The following is a 16,898-nucleotide window of genomic DNA, read 5'->3' as shown; positions in this document are numbered from 1 at the left end:
AGAAGAAGGAAATTCAGAGTTGGCCACCAATATCTGGAGCCATTTTTCCCTAGAAGAATTTTCTGCTCTTCTAATGAAATGGAATACTGAGAGGTTGGGTTGGGAAGGACTTACGGGGCTAAAGGAACAAAAATTGTAATCTGTGGTCTTGCAAAGAGGCTGTTCAATGGCAAATATCCCATATTTAGCATTGAGACTCTAAAAGTCTACACTCTAAGACCAAGGATGAACTAGAAATTGGCCCTTCCAGGGACTGAAGCCCAGCTTCAAGTCATTTCGATCCTGGACATTGATTTAGATGAGTGAGTAGTAGTATTGCTCGTAGAAACCTGCAGAAATAGTTGTTAAATTCTATCTGAATGAAGATGGCATCAGTGCAGGCCTCAAGTTACGTGTGTAGTTTTTCACAGATGATTTCTGGCATTTAAATTTTTAAAAATGTTCTTACTTGAGAGGCACCCAAGGAAATAAGATAATGTGATCAAAACACAAAAGAAAAAAACAGATAATATGAAGAAACCCTTCCCCCATAATTCACATAATGTTGGTAGACACAAACTTCAAAATAACTCCAAAAACAGTCAATAAAATAAAAAATAAGATTGAGATCTCTGACAGAGAAGTGGAAAGTATAAAAGCAAAACAACCTGTGGCAGTTCTATAACTTAAGGATACGCTAGCCAAAATTTAGAATCTGATGGACTGATGTAGCAACCAGTCAGTCACAATTATAGAGATAATCAGTGAACTGGTAGATAAATCAGAAAAAAATGTAAGATAAAACATGTAGAACAAAGCAGATGGAAAATGTCAAAATAAAATAATAATATAGGGTGTACTGTGAGAAGGCCGAACATACACTAATTGGAGTCTCAAAAGAAGATAAGAGAGACAATGGGGAAGAAGCAATATTGGAAGAGATAAGTGAGAATTTTTTTAAAAGATGAAAGGTATTAACCAACAGATTCAAGAAGTTCTATGCCTCATGAAATAGAAGTAAATAGAAAAACACGACTACATGCATCATATTAAAAGCACTAAAACCAAAACTTTTCACTGCCCATCCCCATTGCATGGTACTATCCTAATTCTGACCTTTATTCTGTCACAAGCAGACTAATATAAGTATGTACCTACTATTCTCTATGTCTCCCTCATTTACATAGCTGTTAAATTAATGTTCCCCAAACATTATTTGTTATGCGAAAATACTAAGAATTATTTGGTAACCTCTCTATAAACCTGCTATTGCCCGAAGGAGTGTAAATTGAGAAGGGTCAACTAAGACAGCAGGATACAGTAAGTTACCCGAGATCCCCCATGCAAGGCAGGCACATGTGGATAATGGAAAGGAAAGATAACATAATTCCATTAGTAGTCCAGAACCAATTAGAAGTGTCAGTAATAATAATGACTAACACTTATACTGCTTTTTGTAGGGACACTCATATGGGTTTACGTATTTGAACTCATTTAGTTCTCACACATCCGTATGAAATACTGTTAGTATCTTCATTTTACAATTGGGGAAACTGAGGCACAGAGATGGTCAGTAACCTGTCCACGGTCATGGAGGCAAGTGGCAAAGCTGAGCTACAGATCCAGATATCTGGCTCCGGAATCCATGTTCTTAACACTTACACGGTACAGCGTCCACACATCTGAGCAGCACTGGTTTCCAAAAAGAATCACAGTATGACTGAACAGCCAGCAGGGATTTGGAGTTCAAGAGAGAAATGTTAACTGTGGTTAGAGCTAATCTCTTAGCTCCCGAGAGTGAGATGATAGTGAATGAGATCACACTGTGACTAAGGGCTAGACAGCAACCTTAACATCACTATAAAAAGAATTAAATTTTAGACCCCTTCTTTCCCAGGCATTACCATCATTACCACGACTTTTATGACCCTGAGTAGTGGCACAAGGTTTTCAGGGATTTCATAGGAAGTTACTCTAATATCTACTCTGAATAAGTCCTCCTTGCAAGCCGGTAGAAAAATGGCTAAAAATGGCTTAATCCATTTAGTTTAGTTTCCCCTTCCAGTAATGCTACTTGGCATCTTTCTTTTTCCTTTATGAGAATATTTTAACTTTCATCTGCTGGTTTTAATTTAACTTGTCATATTTCTATTTTCTTGTGCATGTGCCCAGAAGCCTTTGGGAAAAAGACACTTTTTTAAATAAGTCAAAACAATAAAAACCAGAAAGGTCAACCTAAGTCAATTAGTCACATTTTAAACAGTCTAAGTAGAAGACACAAAATCCACTTCCAACCTTCAAATTGTTCTCTCAAAAAGACTGCAAACCCAAGAAACAGACTAGGGCATTCTCGCACAGAAAGAGTTGAAGGGATCAAGGCCTTGGGCACGGATAACTTACTCTCCTGGTAAATAGGAGGTCGTTTCATGTAAGTTACACAAGTGACAAAATGCACGGATATCATAGGAGGCACATGGCATTTTATAGGGGCACTAAATGCCTTAACTTGATTCCATGTCCTAGCAGAGATGAATCCAGCTAAGATCGAACGTTTCTGAGTCCATGGCCCCAGACCAAGACATAGGGCCCCTTATTTTCCAGATCTGAGTGAACAGACTAACAACCACATGTTTTTAAAAAGTTTCATCATTAATAGTACATTTTATTTTTTTGGGTTTTGCCCTATGGCTGTGTTCTTCTTTGAAGGAAAATGATCTTCTAAAACCTTCCCCACACCTATTCTTCTCTAACCACACCTTATTAGTTTTGCTCCTGGCCCTTATCCACTGAATTATATTCGTATCAGGTTGCTGTCTCCTCACTGTATCAGAAGCTCCGTGAAGGGAAGAACTCTCTCTCTTAAATTCACGATTGTATCTCCAGTTCCAGTCCAGTGCCTAAGATGTAGGTGGTGCTCATATCTGTTGATGGAATAACAAAAAAAATGAAGAAACAAATAACAAAGTTAGGTAGGCAAATGAGAGTGAGTAGAATATAATCCTTGCACGAGTGACATGGAGATCTGATTTGGATTTTGCAGTTGGCTGGGAAAATATGAAATATTATTTTTATGGGCAAATTCCTTCCTTCCCTCCCTCCTTCCTTCTTTCCATCCTCTATGTCTCTCTTCTTCTTTTTCACCTGTTCCACCTGATTTGCAAAGCTACAACAAGGAAATAAAGATGGTGATACATGTGGGAGGGACCAAGTCAAGCTCGGGAACTTTTGAATGAAAAGGTCATCTAAGTGGTTGTGAGACTCAATCATTTTTTTCACAAGAAAATTCCACCCACTTTAACAGGATCACAGACACTAGAGGGCAGTCCTAGACACCATCATGGTGTCTTCTAACAGTGAAATAAAGGTAGCAATTTAGCCTGGGGTTTAAAACACACTCATATCACCAAGCAGATGCTGCAGCCCTCACCTCCTCCCATAATTGGAGGACTCCTCAAAGACTCTCCCATCTATTTGTCAGAGACCTTAGGTATCTCACCTGAGTCCTTCAGCCTCCTCCAAGAGCTGAATGGAGAGGTGTCTAGCTGCTTCAGCTGTCTGTGGCTGCTGTCTCCCCCTGGAACCCACAGCTATTGCTGCTGCCCTTGTCCTGGGTCTGCGGAGGCACCCGTGGCACTGTGTTAACAGAAGCCTTTGCTTTCAAGGCCTGGTAGGACCCCCATGAGGGAATTAGTGCCTTATAAAAGGAACCCCAGAGGACTCTCTCACCCCATTTCTGCCATGTAATCATGTTGCCATGTGAGAATACGAGAAGTTGGCAGTCTGCATCCTGGAGAGGGCTCTCTCGAGAATCCAACCATTCTGGCACCTTGATGTCGAACTTCCAGCCTCCAGAACTATGAGAAATAAATTTCTGTTGTTTATAGGCCTCCCAGTCAATGATACTTTGTATGGCTGCCTGAATGAATGAAGATACCTGATGTGCACAGGTGAGGAGAATGCCTCACTCCTCGTTTTAAGTGACTCTCTTTCCCAAGGACCAGGGTGGTGCTGCCCTAAACCCTAACACCTCATTGAAATTCAATAATAAGTGATAACATAAAATATATAATATAATAAATAATAAAGCCCTTCAAATATATTCGCACAGCCTCCTTTTGTGTTGGACTGAAGCATAATCTCTTGGGGAATTGGACTCTCCAGCTGGACTCCAAATCTACAAGTAAGATCTGAGTTTTTGCCCCCAGAAGTTTGCTTTCATCACTATGGCTAACCCATCAGACATGTATAGGTTTTTCAAGATTCTGGAATGAACGTGCCCTACATGACATCTGTAGATCAAGGTCCTGCCTATAAGCTCAGCTGCCTGGGGTTTTTGACTCTCAGGAAGATTTATCTCCAAATGTCAAGGCTTTGAGAGAGCAACATTTGCAACAGTTACCTTCCTTTTTTAGAGAAAGAACTGTTTTATTTATTTTTATTTTTGCTTAAAGCACAGTTGTATTTAAAAGGCTCATGCTAAAAAGAGATCAAGTCAGAGTCTGGTTTTGACCAGTGGGAATTTTCCTTCAGCCAAAGCAACTGTTGGCTGTGCTTGAACATCTGCCAGCACAGGGGCCAGGGCTGCAGCACTTTGAACTTAAAAGTGGCTAATAAAATCATGAAGGGAAATCATAAAAGAGAATTACACACAAAATTATCAAAAAGAGAGAGAGAGAGAGAAAAGAGATTTTACTATAATGAGATTCACCCTTGAGGGACCAGAATAGAAAATTTGCAGACATAAGCTTAACATTTGCAGAGATACTTGACAGACTTAAAAGTTGTTTGCCCAAAGTGAGTGCAATGGACCAGTTTTTACTAATCAATGGTTTCTAATATTGCAGAAGTACTGAGTCCAGTTGGGAAAAACAAAACAAAACAGAACAAACAAAAAAGCTGAGATCACCTTAATTACCCCAGATACAAGAAGAGATTGAAAAATTACCTTCCATTTTTGGTGCATTCATTTTTAAAGCTGATGGCATCTTCAAGGACACATTGTTTTCACACTGCCTCATTTTGTAAATAGATTAATTAGCACAGTGAAAGTGTGGTTGTACAAATGAAATGATCAGGCTGGGACTCTCTTACCCCTTGATTTGAAGGCGGGATCACTTTTCATCAAACAAAGAAATAGATTTAAACATAGTCGGGAATAATACTTGGTTACTAAGTTACAAATGTATTTGGTCTTCTGTTAGAAAATATGCACTAATGGTTAAATGTTACAGCATCTCTATTTTTAAGTACTTTGTACATGGCTACAACCCAGAGAGCATTTTTTCTCCTGTGGTACTCTTTTACTTATTTATTTTTGGAAAGTTTGGGCCAAATCTGTTCCATCTTTGACCTCTGGGTTCTTTTCTTTTCTTTTTAGGGAAACAACTATGTATACCTTTCTCAGTATTAAATATACACATGTACTCACATGCAAAATAAACAGTTCCCAGACTTGCTTTTCTGACAAATAAATCCTTGCTAGTAGATCTTTAAAATGTCAAACTTCTCATTCAGCACAAAACCTGTCACTGTCCATGTGTTTCTCTGAAGGTACCCTAGATCTTACTGATTGGCATGGTTCCCATGTGTCAAAATAGTGAAATATGCAAGATTCAGGCCTATTCTATCCCTGTAATTATTACAGCCTTTTTTTTTTTTTTTTCTGGCTTCTTGCAAGATTTACTACTTTCCCCAGCTTTTGATTTCTTAGGGAGGTCAAAGAGCTTTGAGTTAGTTTGCTTTCTTTCCACTCTTTGAATACCAAGGTGCCACCACATCTTTTTCCGAGACCACTTAGAAAAGTACACAGTTGCTTTATGCCACCTCTCAATCACTACTCACAGACGTGCCCAAAGGGTCAGCCCAGAAGAGCTCATGACTTAATAAAGGTGACTTCTCATTTTTATCATAACTTAGAAAAATGTTCTTATAGCCCTAACAGCATGAGAAACTGGTTTTGGCATCTAGCGATCCTGGGTTCAAATCACACCATTTACTTGCTCTGTAAACTTGTATATGATTGTGCCTCTCTGAACCTTAATGCCCTCATCTGTAAAGTAGAAAGTGACGTAATTAAGAATACAGGCTCGTTGTGTAAATCAAGAACAAGTGTCTTTTAGAAGAAAGGAACAAGTATTTATGTATCCAATTATGTGGTAATTATTAGAATTTTCTTTCCCTACCCATCCTATCTTGAATTAAAGGACAGAGAACATGCCAGAAATACTGCAAAGCAAGGGAGTAACAAAAGGGGATACACTGGTGACATGGCGCTTTGCACAAACGAAAGCATTTTATAATATTTAGCGAGTTCTGCCCAGTAAGTCACTCAGCGGGCTGAGTGCACATCTAGGATTATATGATTACTTTCCACCTATTTAGGTGTTCCATTTCAACCTAAGACTTGCTTGAAATATGATGAATTTCCACATTTCAGCATGTCAGTGTCAGGAAATGATGGAGTTGAGGTTATTCCGCAGACTCAATGTTTTCCTCAGCTTGGAATAAGCCCATGTGTATGTTGCATGTAAGTTACTCATTGAAATTCACTCTAGGGAACATCACTTTTATTAACATAAGTAACCTGACCAGAGTAGCAGACTTTGTATCCAACACAAATGTCCTAAGTGTCTCGGAAAGGACTGTCCAGTTAGGATAGTCCTGGGAAAGGCCTTTTTTCTGCCATCTACTCTTAAGTCGTTGTCTTGGAAAGGACTGTCAGTTAGGAAATGATTCAGATGTGATGATTTTCTAGGTAATCTTCTGATAGCTTATTGATTTTTAGCATTTTTACAGGGATTAGCAAAGATAAAAACAAAATTTAAGTCACTCTACAACTGGGTTCTGATCTAAAGAGAGATGAGAAAATCCAGCTTTACAGTGGGAGCAGAGATTTTTCTGTGGGTGGACTCCCACATCCACATCACCTAGACTAGACCACCGCTCTGGATCGTAGTTTATGTTCCCAGCTTCTCTGCGGATCCCACACTAGCAACAGATTCAACAGTCCAGCATCTACCTCCCATTCTGCTCTCCTTCCTCCACTGCAGCCATCTGGGATTCTCCTCAGTGAAGCTGATACCTGCAGATTCACCTTGGGCCCTCCTTCACTTTCATTCTGCATCAATCTTCTGGCCTTTTTCCTACTAGTTAGCATTGTGGCCTTCCCTTCCCTTCCTTTGGTTAATCATGTCTAGGTCCTCATCACCCAGTGCATTTGGACAACAGCTACTTTGCTTGCTCTTCCTTCTAACAACTGACCACCTCCCCACAACACACATACATTCTCCACTAAACTTGGAATCCCTGTGGGAATGTCATGCCCTTGGGGCAGAACTATCTCCCTTTGCCTCAATAAATGTTCCTGTTATTCAAGGTCCTCTTTCTCAGGAAGTGCATCCCCATCTCCCACTGCTCCCTAACCCACATTTTATTCTAATCCTTTGCACAACAATTTCATCCCAGCCTTTGTGTCTTTAATATTTTCCCTCAATTACTCTGCCCACAATATCCAAAGCCAAGCCTCCTACTCAAATTTCTGCTTAAATCTACTAACAAATCTGCCAACAATTCTCTTTAAAATACTGTAGAACCTACTCACCTCTCCTGCGTCTACACTTCATTCCTATTTAACCCCAGTGCGACGCTCCCCCCCCCCCCCCCGACCCCGTGTAATGCTTAATTGCTCTCTTTTCCCGTTAGTCCTGTTTCCCTGGAAGATCGTGTTATGTAAGGGCTTACACCACGTTTCTCTTCTGCTTTGTCCCTCTTCATATCCTTCACTCCTTCCCCAGAGCAGAAAACACAGAAAGAGAGCAATAACACCCGTGGGGTGGGACTGCAGTTTGAACTCATGGAGATTCCAACCTACACCTTCTACCCCTGCTGAGGGCACGTTGTAAATCCCAACATTCCCAATTTTGCCAGCCTTTGGCACAATTACACTGGGTCACGGAGATTTAGGACCGAGTCATTTAACAGGCCCCGCGTGCCTTTGAGAAGGACCGAAATAAATTCTCTAGGATTGCTTTGTTTATTAGTTACCTCTGCAGGGAGGTGGAGTGGAGGTGGGGGGCTAGCGGATCTTTGGATTTAAACTTTAATTCTCAGTCACGGACGAACAAACGCATCTACCCTGAGGGCTCTTCAGGCTGCAGAGGTGATGCAAAGATCACGCATTTTGTTTGTCTGGCCTCGTCTCTCGTGGTAGGGTACGTACGCGCTGTCACATTCTTCCACTTGGAGAAACTGAAACAAACCCTCGCCCCATGCGGTGGGGGAGCTTGCTTCCAAAACCAAAAGCTTGAATTGGCACGTGTGAGGCTCAGATCGTTCTTGAGATGCAACTGCAATAGAAAGTCAGGCGGCCAAAACAGGCGCCTGGCGCCGGCCGCTAGCAGGGGCGAGGGCTGCCAGGGAGTCACGGGCTTCGGCCCGCGGCGCGCGGACCCGCCGCTAGGTGGCGCCGGGAGCGCGCCGGGTCCCCGCCCGTTGCCAGAGGTGGGCTGGGATCCCCTGCGCCAGTCCCCGAACTGCGGGATCAGGCTGCCAGGGACGCCTCTAGGGACGCGCGGCGGAGCGCCTGGGGCTGTCACCGCAGACAAGCCGCTCGCACTGACCCGGGACGTGGGCATCGGGAACCTCCAGCCGCCACGCCTGCGATTTCCCGGCGCGGGTCCTCTGCTCTCGCTGCCCAGGGAGCATCGCCCGGGCGGAGGGCAATGTCTGCCCGGACCCACCGCGGCCCCCGGGGCAGCTGGGCGCCGCGGCTCGCGCCCTTCTGTTGCTTCTCGGCCGCACTGGGGATGCTCTGGTCCCCAGCCTCCCAGGCGTTCAACTTGGATGTGGATAAGCTCACGGTGTACAGTGGCCCCGAGGGCAGCTACTTCGGCTACGCGGTGGACTTCCACATACCTGCCGCTCGCACGTAAGTGGCCCTGCTCGCGCGTCGATGAACCCCGCCACAGCCTGGGTCCCTGCCCCTCTGCCGGGGGGACCCGCGCTTGTCCCCGCAGCCTGATGGAAGGCGATTCCTGAGAGCCCGTCCTGTTTGCCCAATTGGGGTCCCGTCTGGCTTCACACCACTAGCCCCTTCTCTCCCCTTCCATGCTAGATGTGCCTTGTGAACTCTGAACTAGGGACGTGTCACTTGCCTAGAATCTGAAAGTCCCGGGAAGTTCCTGGGACAAAGACTCGAGCATCATACAAAGGGGAACACGGGACCGAACAGATTCAAGCCAGTTAAAACTACGACCACAACATGGTCTGTTTATACATAGCCTGGAACAATTAAGTGTCTGGGCGCAAGTGCTGTCTGCTACAAGCAGCTGGGCTCTGTCCTTTGCTATTTTTTTTTTTTTAACTCTTTTCTCAACTCGCTGTATACATAGCTCCACCTAGGGAAGAATTAGGACTATTCGCACCGTCTTCCAAACCAGGTTTCAGACGCCCGTGGGTTTCCGAGAGGAAATCAAGTTTGACAATTGGTCTCCATCATGAGTACATTCCTACCCTGGACCCTGACCCTAGTCTTCGTGGGTAGGCTGCTCCAGAAACTGCATCGCCTGCGCTCACGTTTCTGATTCCCAAGGAGTAATTTTCTCCAATCCTTTCGCAGAGCGAGCGTCTTGGTGGGGGCGCCCAAAGCCAACACCAGCCAGCCAGACATTGTGGAAGGGGGAGCCGTCTACCACTGCCCTTGGCCCGCCCAGGGGTCTGCGCAGTGCAGGCAGATACCGTTTGACAGCACCAGTAAGTGATGTTTGTCATTCTCAATGGTGGGTCCCGGTTTCAAAGAGCCAGAGCCATCCCGGAGTCAACTCCCCATGTTCTTTGTACTCGTTTGGTCTGTCTGATGGGTCTGTGCAGGTCCTTAGAGAAATCAGCTTTTTAAAGCCTGAGCGGCAGGGAGGGAAAATGTTGCCTGAACCCCAGGGAAGGGACAATATTTTGAGCTTGGGTATTTGGATGCATCCTAGGAACTTCTTTTTCCTTACTCTCCAGAGATAAGCATTTTCAGGGTGAGTGGATGCTTTGGAGAAATACAGATGTTACACCTTAACCTTGGAGAGAATTTGGTTGCTTCCCAAGGACGAGTCTGGGATAAAGATCCTTAGCATTTACAGTGCCCAAACTCTGGAGGCAAGAGTCAGCTGCTACAGACCCAGACATCACTCCATGTTGCTGTTTAATTCTTTACAGAAAGAAAGAATTCTCTTTCAAAATACTGGACATTGGATGCAAACTAGTACAGGCAGAGTGTGGATGGATTACATTCATTTCGAAAATCCCTAGACAGATGTTTCTTATTTAATTAAAGGGAAAATACATTTTAAACAATTCAGGCTGGTTATGTTTCCTCTGGTGTTTTCTCCTTGGGTCTTGAGAAAATAATTTAAACTTAATGCTTTCAAAAACATTAACACTGAATGTTTTAATTTGTACCTCCAAAACTTTATGAATTCAAAAGGTATACATTATTGGAAAGCAAATACCTCTTTTTGGAAAAATGTGACTATGTCAATTCAAATAATGTTCTTTGATGAACAGTCAATTAAAATGCTTTTTGTGCCACACAACTATTTTATGGCATCATTCTTCATTATTGTTACATTAGTATAGATTTAGAATTTATGTAGAACATCAATTTTCAAAGAATTCTGATGAAACTGTATGGGTGGTATTTACCTGTTACTTTAACCGATTTACATTTTTTATTTTAAAAGAAAAAAATAATTTCAGTTCTATGAATATGCAAATCATTTCAAAGGGAAAAAATCCTATGCAAGCATTACCTTGAATTATGACCAAATCAGGAAATATTTTATAAAAGCATTTTAAGATTATGTTTTCATATGTGTCTATATATGGTCACAATAGCTCATTTACCATTTTAATAGTTCACTTATTTCATACCAATTTTAAAAGATTTTATTTTAAAGCTTAACTATTAGAAACTAGAAAATTTAAACCACTTGATGTTAATTTGTGAAAGAAGTCTTTCAATTAGTTGTTTAATCAGAACTTTAGATGCTTCTAATTACTGGCTTCCTGCTTGAGAATAAATTTCCTAAATCAGAAAAATTAAGCATAAAATTAATGGCATTTTATTAACCCATGTCAAAATCACTTGTATTTTACAAAGTATTTTAAATGTAAACGTTGATAAATAAAAACGTAACTTATTGGCATTATTTGAATTTAAGTTAAGAGAAGTTAGCATTTACATTGTGAGACATGTTTGATGTATTTTTACCCAAAATCAATCTATTGTCATGATCATGAATTTAGTAACATTCTAGAATATTCCCATAGTATATCAAAATATCAAATCAGGATCTGGTTAGTATATTTTTCCTTTAAAACAGGAAAAATCAGTGTCTGTCTAGATAAGTCACACCTGAATACCTAAGTACTAGTCCCAGTGGATGGCACAGTTCAGCACCTATGTGAAAACCACAGAATACAGACATTAATAGGAGTTTTAAAAAACTGACCACTCCCAGCCAACAATTTCCAATGTTAAATTATAATAGGTAACATTTTCCAAAAGTTCATTCTAAAGCAACTGTTTGAAGTGTTGAATTCAGTTTCCCACAGAGAACAAATGCTAAAAGATTGTGCTTTGGTTTCCAGAATAACCCACAGGAATGCACGTAACCCTTACTGTAGCTAAATTATATTTTCAATGAAACAGTAAGGGACAAACTAGTACAATTCTGACAATTAAATAAATAGGAAAATAATAAGAGTGTTGAGAAAAGATCAGTGTTTCTTGGAGACAGAGCACGAGGTAGATGGCATCTTCTGGGCAGGTTCTCAGGAAGGCACCTGGATATCTCAGAGGGCTTTAGAGATTAGTGCTGCTGGTTCTACACCATGTCTTATTTTGATTTTTTTTTTTCCTTGAGAGATGCACTCATCCTATTTTTATACTTGCAACAATAATCACCATAATTTGAGGATTCATTAATGGAACAAAGTGAGGGAAAGAAAGGAGGAGGGGTGGTGATGGATATTTCTGAAAGAATTGAGCAAGAAATGGAAAAAAAAAAAAAGCAAGGCAGAAGAGACCAAATGACATTTGTGAAAAACGAATAGTCTATGCTGGAATGAACAAAGCAGTGACCTGTGAAAACCTGGGGGAGTTGCAGAGAGAGGATAAAAATGACTGAGAAAAAGAAGTTTCCCATGTTAGCCATCAGGGGGTACTGTGGGCCCAGGAACCCTGGCTACTACTGGGAATGGCCTGAGAATGGATGGGGGAATAGGAATCAGAGGATCATGGCTCAGGTGTTTGCTACTGAGTGGGTGCCAGCACCAGGCACATCATTTCTATCAATACCTTTATGTGTGCACCCTGCGACGATGGAGCTGTTGGTGAATGCCATTTGCTGTGAAGCTGTGAAAGGGAGGGAGGGAAACAGCAGGAGCCTGGAGAGCTATTTCCAGTTTGACTGTTGGTTCTGTGGGCAGAATGTGATATTGGAACTCAAGATGAAAGGCAGAAACAGAGGCATTCTGACTCTGGCTGTTGCAGTCAATGCTACCAGATGTGTTGCATTTATTCATCACCTACTATGTACCAGTCACTTATATACATTATTTCTAATCCATAAAACAAAACAACTATGTAAAACTCATTTTGTGAATAAGAAAATGGACATCAAAGTTGTTAAAAACAAAAGATATATCCAAGACCACACAATGGTAAACAGTAGATGCAGGGCTGGTCCTAACAGACTGCAAATTCAGGGTAAGATCCTACAGAACTGAGACACTGCTCGCCTTCCTCCTTCTCCAAACCTCCACCCCAATGCTACCTTCATGAATTCCAATTAAAATGATCCTCCAGAGAAGATCTGAAAGGGGAAAGCAGTTTAGGTAGAGGTGGTAGAAGCAGCTTTTGCCTCTGTGAGAGTGATGAATTCCATATGCCCCTGATTTGCCACAGTTCCCCATGTGTGCCCTCTGGTGTCCTCATCAGCTGCCTCCTGTCTTACTCTCTGCCCATTGGCAGTGACATACAGTTTTCCCACAAAGAGAAAGAAAATTTCTCTGCTTGACAAAGTAGTGGCTCTGAGTGCTGGACACCCACAAATTGACATGCACATGACAGAGAGTGATGTGCCAGGCATAAATACATATCACATTGCAAATATTCCTTTGTGTAGAGAATCGTGGCTATCCCTTCCACTCTGTCTGCTTTTACTATTACATCTGAATTCAAGGCATTCTAAGTAAATTTGACCTTTTAATGACGTTGTTTCAACTTGTTCAGGCCCCCGGGGTGTCTACAAATTAATGTTTGCTGTGGTAACCTACTAAACTCTCTCAACTCAGATATTGGAGGAGACTGGCCTATAATTTAGTCCCTGAATCTGGTTGTGATCTTGAACCTTAGTTTAAGGTCAACTGCCTTTAAAAAAAAAACTGTCTTTGAGTTTGAATTTTTTTCATTAAATAGTTATTTTATTTTTGCTTTATCCTATAACCTGGATTAAAAAAAAATATTTCTGATCGTAAATGCAAAAACAGAGGAAGCTGGGAATTGCCTAGCCTTTCAAATGCGTGACTACTATTAAAATCTGTGGTCCTTTCAAGTACGGAAAAAAAGAAACTTTCGGGAAGCATATGGTGGTGGGGGAGGTGCAAAGAGTAGATAATTTTCCTGCTCTGTGCAAAATCAACTGGTTCCAAAAATGCTCTTCTCTCATCTCCCTTCTGTCTTTCCCTCTTACTTCACTAGAATAAAATTTCCCCATTGCCAAATTGATTTCTTTCACTTTTACCTCTAAACTATGCCCTGTGTCTTAAATGTAAAGCATCTCATCTGCCAAATTCATGCCTCTCCTTTCTGAATTTACTCCAAGGTTTGTTTTTTCTTTTTCCTACCTTTTCCAAACCCATGTGTAGTTACATAAAAACTCCTGGATTACAGCTCTCCTGCTGAAAGGGCAATGAATGAAATAGAATGAAGCAGACACTCCATCTTTGGAATGCTAGGAAGGCCCATTGCAACAGTAGTAACAAGAGTATAGTGCACAAATATTTGATTGTTTTAAACGGTCAAATGAAACATTTTGAGGAGAAAGATAATGGCATATGCTAATTAATGATGATAATCACCATAGCACTGGTCATACTGGAGGGGCGATACAGCTGGGAACCCTCCCAGTTACGGACCCACTTAAAGAGTGAACAGGAAGAGGTAGGGGGTACCACTGAGATTTGGAAAGACTAACAGAATTTGTCTGGCCTTAATTTAGCATCTTTATGTTTAAACACACACACACACACACACACACACACACACACACACACACACCTAAAGATGGAAGACAATTTGGTTAGGATATTTCAAAGCTCTAGAATGGTAAGATTTTTGTTGGAATTGTGTTTTAGCTTGGAGACCGGAAGCCTTTGTTGCGGGGGTGGAGGGGGTTTGGGGAGGAGAGTCTGTTTTATTTTGTATCCTGTGAGCCCACAATAAGGAGCAGCTTAAAGCATCTGGTGCTGTGACTGGTACAGGGTTGTTTTTTGATAGTATTGGGTGTGCCCTTTTTCTCATATGAGGGTTGGGGAACATATTGGCCGCATAAGTCTTGCTTTTCTAACTTCCTCTGAAAGAAATCAGTTTTTGTTCAGGAACAAAGCAAAGACAAATGTAGGTCAGAGCTACCCCAGTAAATGACAGAGGAAATAACACCAATGTGACAGAACTCAGAGACAGCAGAAATCTGGATTCTAGTAAGTTCAACTGAATGTGGAAAAAAAAAGGCGGAAGGCAGCCCAAAGATAACCTACTCCCTTTAAGAATGAATAATGCCAAATGATAACCACTATATGTAAAAATAGATAAAAACAAATTTCTTCTGTATAGCACAGGGAACTATATTCAATACCTTGTAATAAGCTTTAATGAAAAAGAATATGAAAATGAATATGTGTATATATGTGCATGACTGGGACATTATGCTGTACACCAGAAATTGACACATTGTAACTGACTATTCTTCAATTAAAAACAAAATAATGCCAGAGTTAGGACGTTTTGCTACTCAAAAAATATACATATTATATACACATACACACATAGATTAGGGCAGAAAGCTTACTCTGTGAAGTACGAATCCCACTGAGTCATCAAGGGCAATTAAGCTGGAAGGCTTAATTATTCTAGAAGCAATGATGGCTCCCATGGCTGATAAACTGGCTTGAAAATTTAACCAACATCCCTCAGCTTCTCCCAACTGGCTCAGACTTTCATGTGACAAAAATCAGCTATCATCAAGTCCTGATATGAAGAGGGAGGAGGCAGCAGTCTCTACAGTGCATAGCAATGGAGGAAGCAATTAGAAAGAGGAAGTCCTTGAAACTCCCTCTAGAAATGGGAAACAGATCTCCTCTATGGCTAGTAGAATGAGCGTTAGGCGCCTGTTGCTTAATCTGCAAAATTCTTTCAAGAAGCTGGAAGTGTGTGTGATGGAACAGGCTTTCAGGCTTTTGGCAGGAATGGTCCATGCAGCAGCTGTAGCATTCTGGGAGAAATGTAGGAAGTTGTCTTGAAATTGTTCTGAAAGCAAGAAAAAAAGCTCTGTGACATGTAAGCCACTGGTTAAGATGTGCACATTCAAGCTCTACCTGTTGCATGTAGAGTCCTGTATCTATGAGATGTGTTGACGGAGAGTTGCCAATATCTCTTGACAAGCTCAGCTCAGCTGTGCCCTGACTGACACCATCCAGATACACGAACATGAATTTTTGAGGAAGAGAGATAAAAGACTAGTAACCGATCTTATTAAAAGTGCTCACTTAAAAAGTACTTAATTTTCAAAATTGAGTTTAAATACATCTTCATAAAATTAGTGCATCAAGCAAGGTATACCTAGACAATGAAATGCTAAAATAGATTAAAAGTAATTTTAATTCTGTGTTGTGTTATATGGAGGCTTAAGGTAGATAAGCAAATCACGATTCACCAATAAGCAACTTATACTTTAAACAGTCTACCTGATATACCGGTGTCGTTCTGTTATGGACTTCAGCCAGGCAGCTGTCAGACCAGCTGAGAAGGAATGGAGCTCAAATCCAGCCCTGCAGAAAAGCCAGCCCCTGGCTTTTTTGAGATTTAGTGTATTACCCCAAAGGTCTGCCAAGTAGAGAAATTCTTCTAGATTCACAGACACTGGTGAAATTTACCCTTTTAATTTCTTTAGTAAAAGTAAAGCATAGATTACAAAAAGAAGGCTTTACAAACATGGTTGCCAGGCATTAGGAGTAGGAAAGAGGGGTTGTCTCCAAAGGGGAGGATCAGGGGATTTTGGGGAGGTAATGGAACTTTCTGCATCTTGATTGTGATGGTGGATCCATAACTGTATGTATTTATTAAAATTCACTGAACTGTACATCACCAAGAGTGAAAATAAAACAAAACAATACAAAATGAGAAAGAAAAAAACGTTATGGACAGTGCTAGAGAGTTACATATCCGATATGAAGATCCAAGCTGATGGTATGGCCATTGCTATGAATATGGGGGATGAAACCCTTAAACTACACGAAGGTCTAACATAATAGTAGCTAGAAGCATAAGGACACATATTATCCCTGAAAAGCAAAGTAGGTTGCCTTACTGCCCCCCAAAGGGGGCAAACAATATGTCAGCTTGTCACGTAGGACCTTCTATATCATTCTTTAAATAAAGGATACTATGTTCAGGATGTGTTTGGCAAGAAAACTGTGAGTGGAAACATGTTAAATCAGAATAAATCTTTGCAACAAAGCATCATACTTGGATAAATCTCATATCCTTACTGAAATTCAAGCATGAGACCTCTCATTGGTGGTCATTAAACAAAGGAAATCTCACTTCAAATGCATTAGTAGAGTGATCAAAATTAGTATAACTGCACTGCAGG

At 41.2% G+C, this 16,898-nt stretch overlaps 1 protein-coding gene across 1 annotated transcript in view; it reads left to right on the top strand.

Moving 5' to 3' along the window:
- The first annotated feature begins 8,407 nt into the window (after positions 1–8,407).
- ITGA8 (integrin subunit alpha 8) overlaps positions 8,408–16,898 on the top strand; it is a 172,365-nt gene continuing 163,874 nt past the window's right edge. Inside the window, exons 1-2 of the mRNA XM_074358333.1 lie at positions 8,408–8,905; positions 9,596–9,729. Coding sequence (XP_074214434.1) covers positions 8,700–8,905; positions 9,596–9,729 — 340 coding nt within the window. The 5' untranslated portion in view covers positions 8,408–8,699. The remainder of the gene's footprint in view (positions 8,906–9,595; positions 9,730–16,898) is intronic.

Source organism: Camelus bactrianus, chromosome 35, assembly GCF_048773025.1.
Source record: "Camelus bactrianus isolate YW-2024 breed Bactrian camel chromosome 35, ASM4877302v1, whole genome shotgun sequence".
NCBI lineage: Eukaryota > Metazoa > Chordata > Mammalia > Artiodactyla > Camelidae > Camelus > Camelus bactrianus.
Note: the sequence above shows the minus strand (reverse complement) of the source record. Positions and strands in the feature narration are given on the sequence as shown.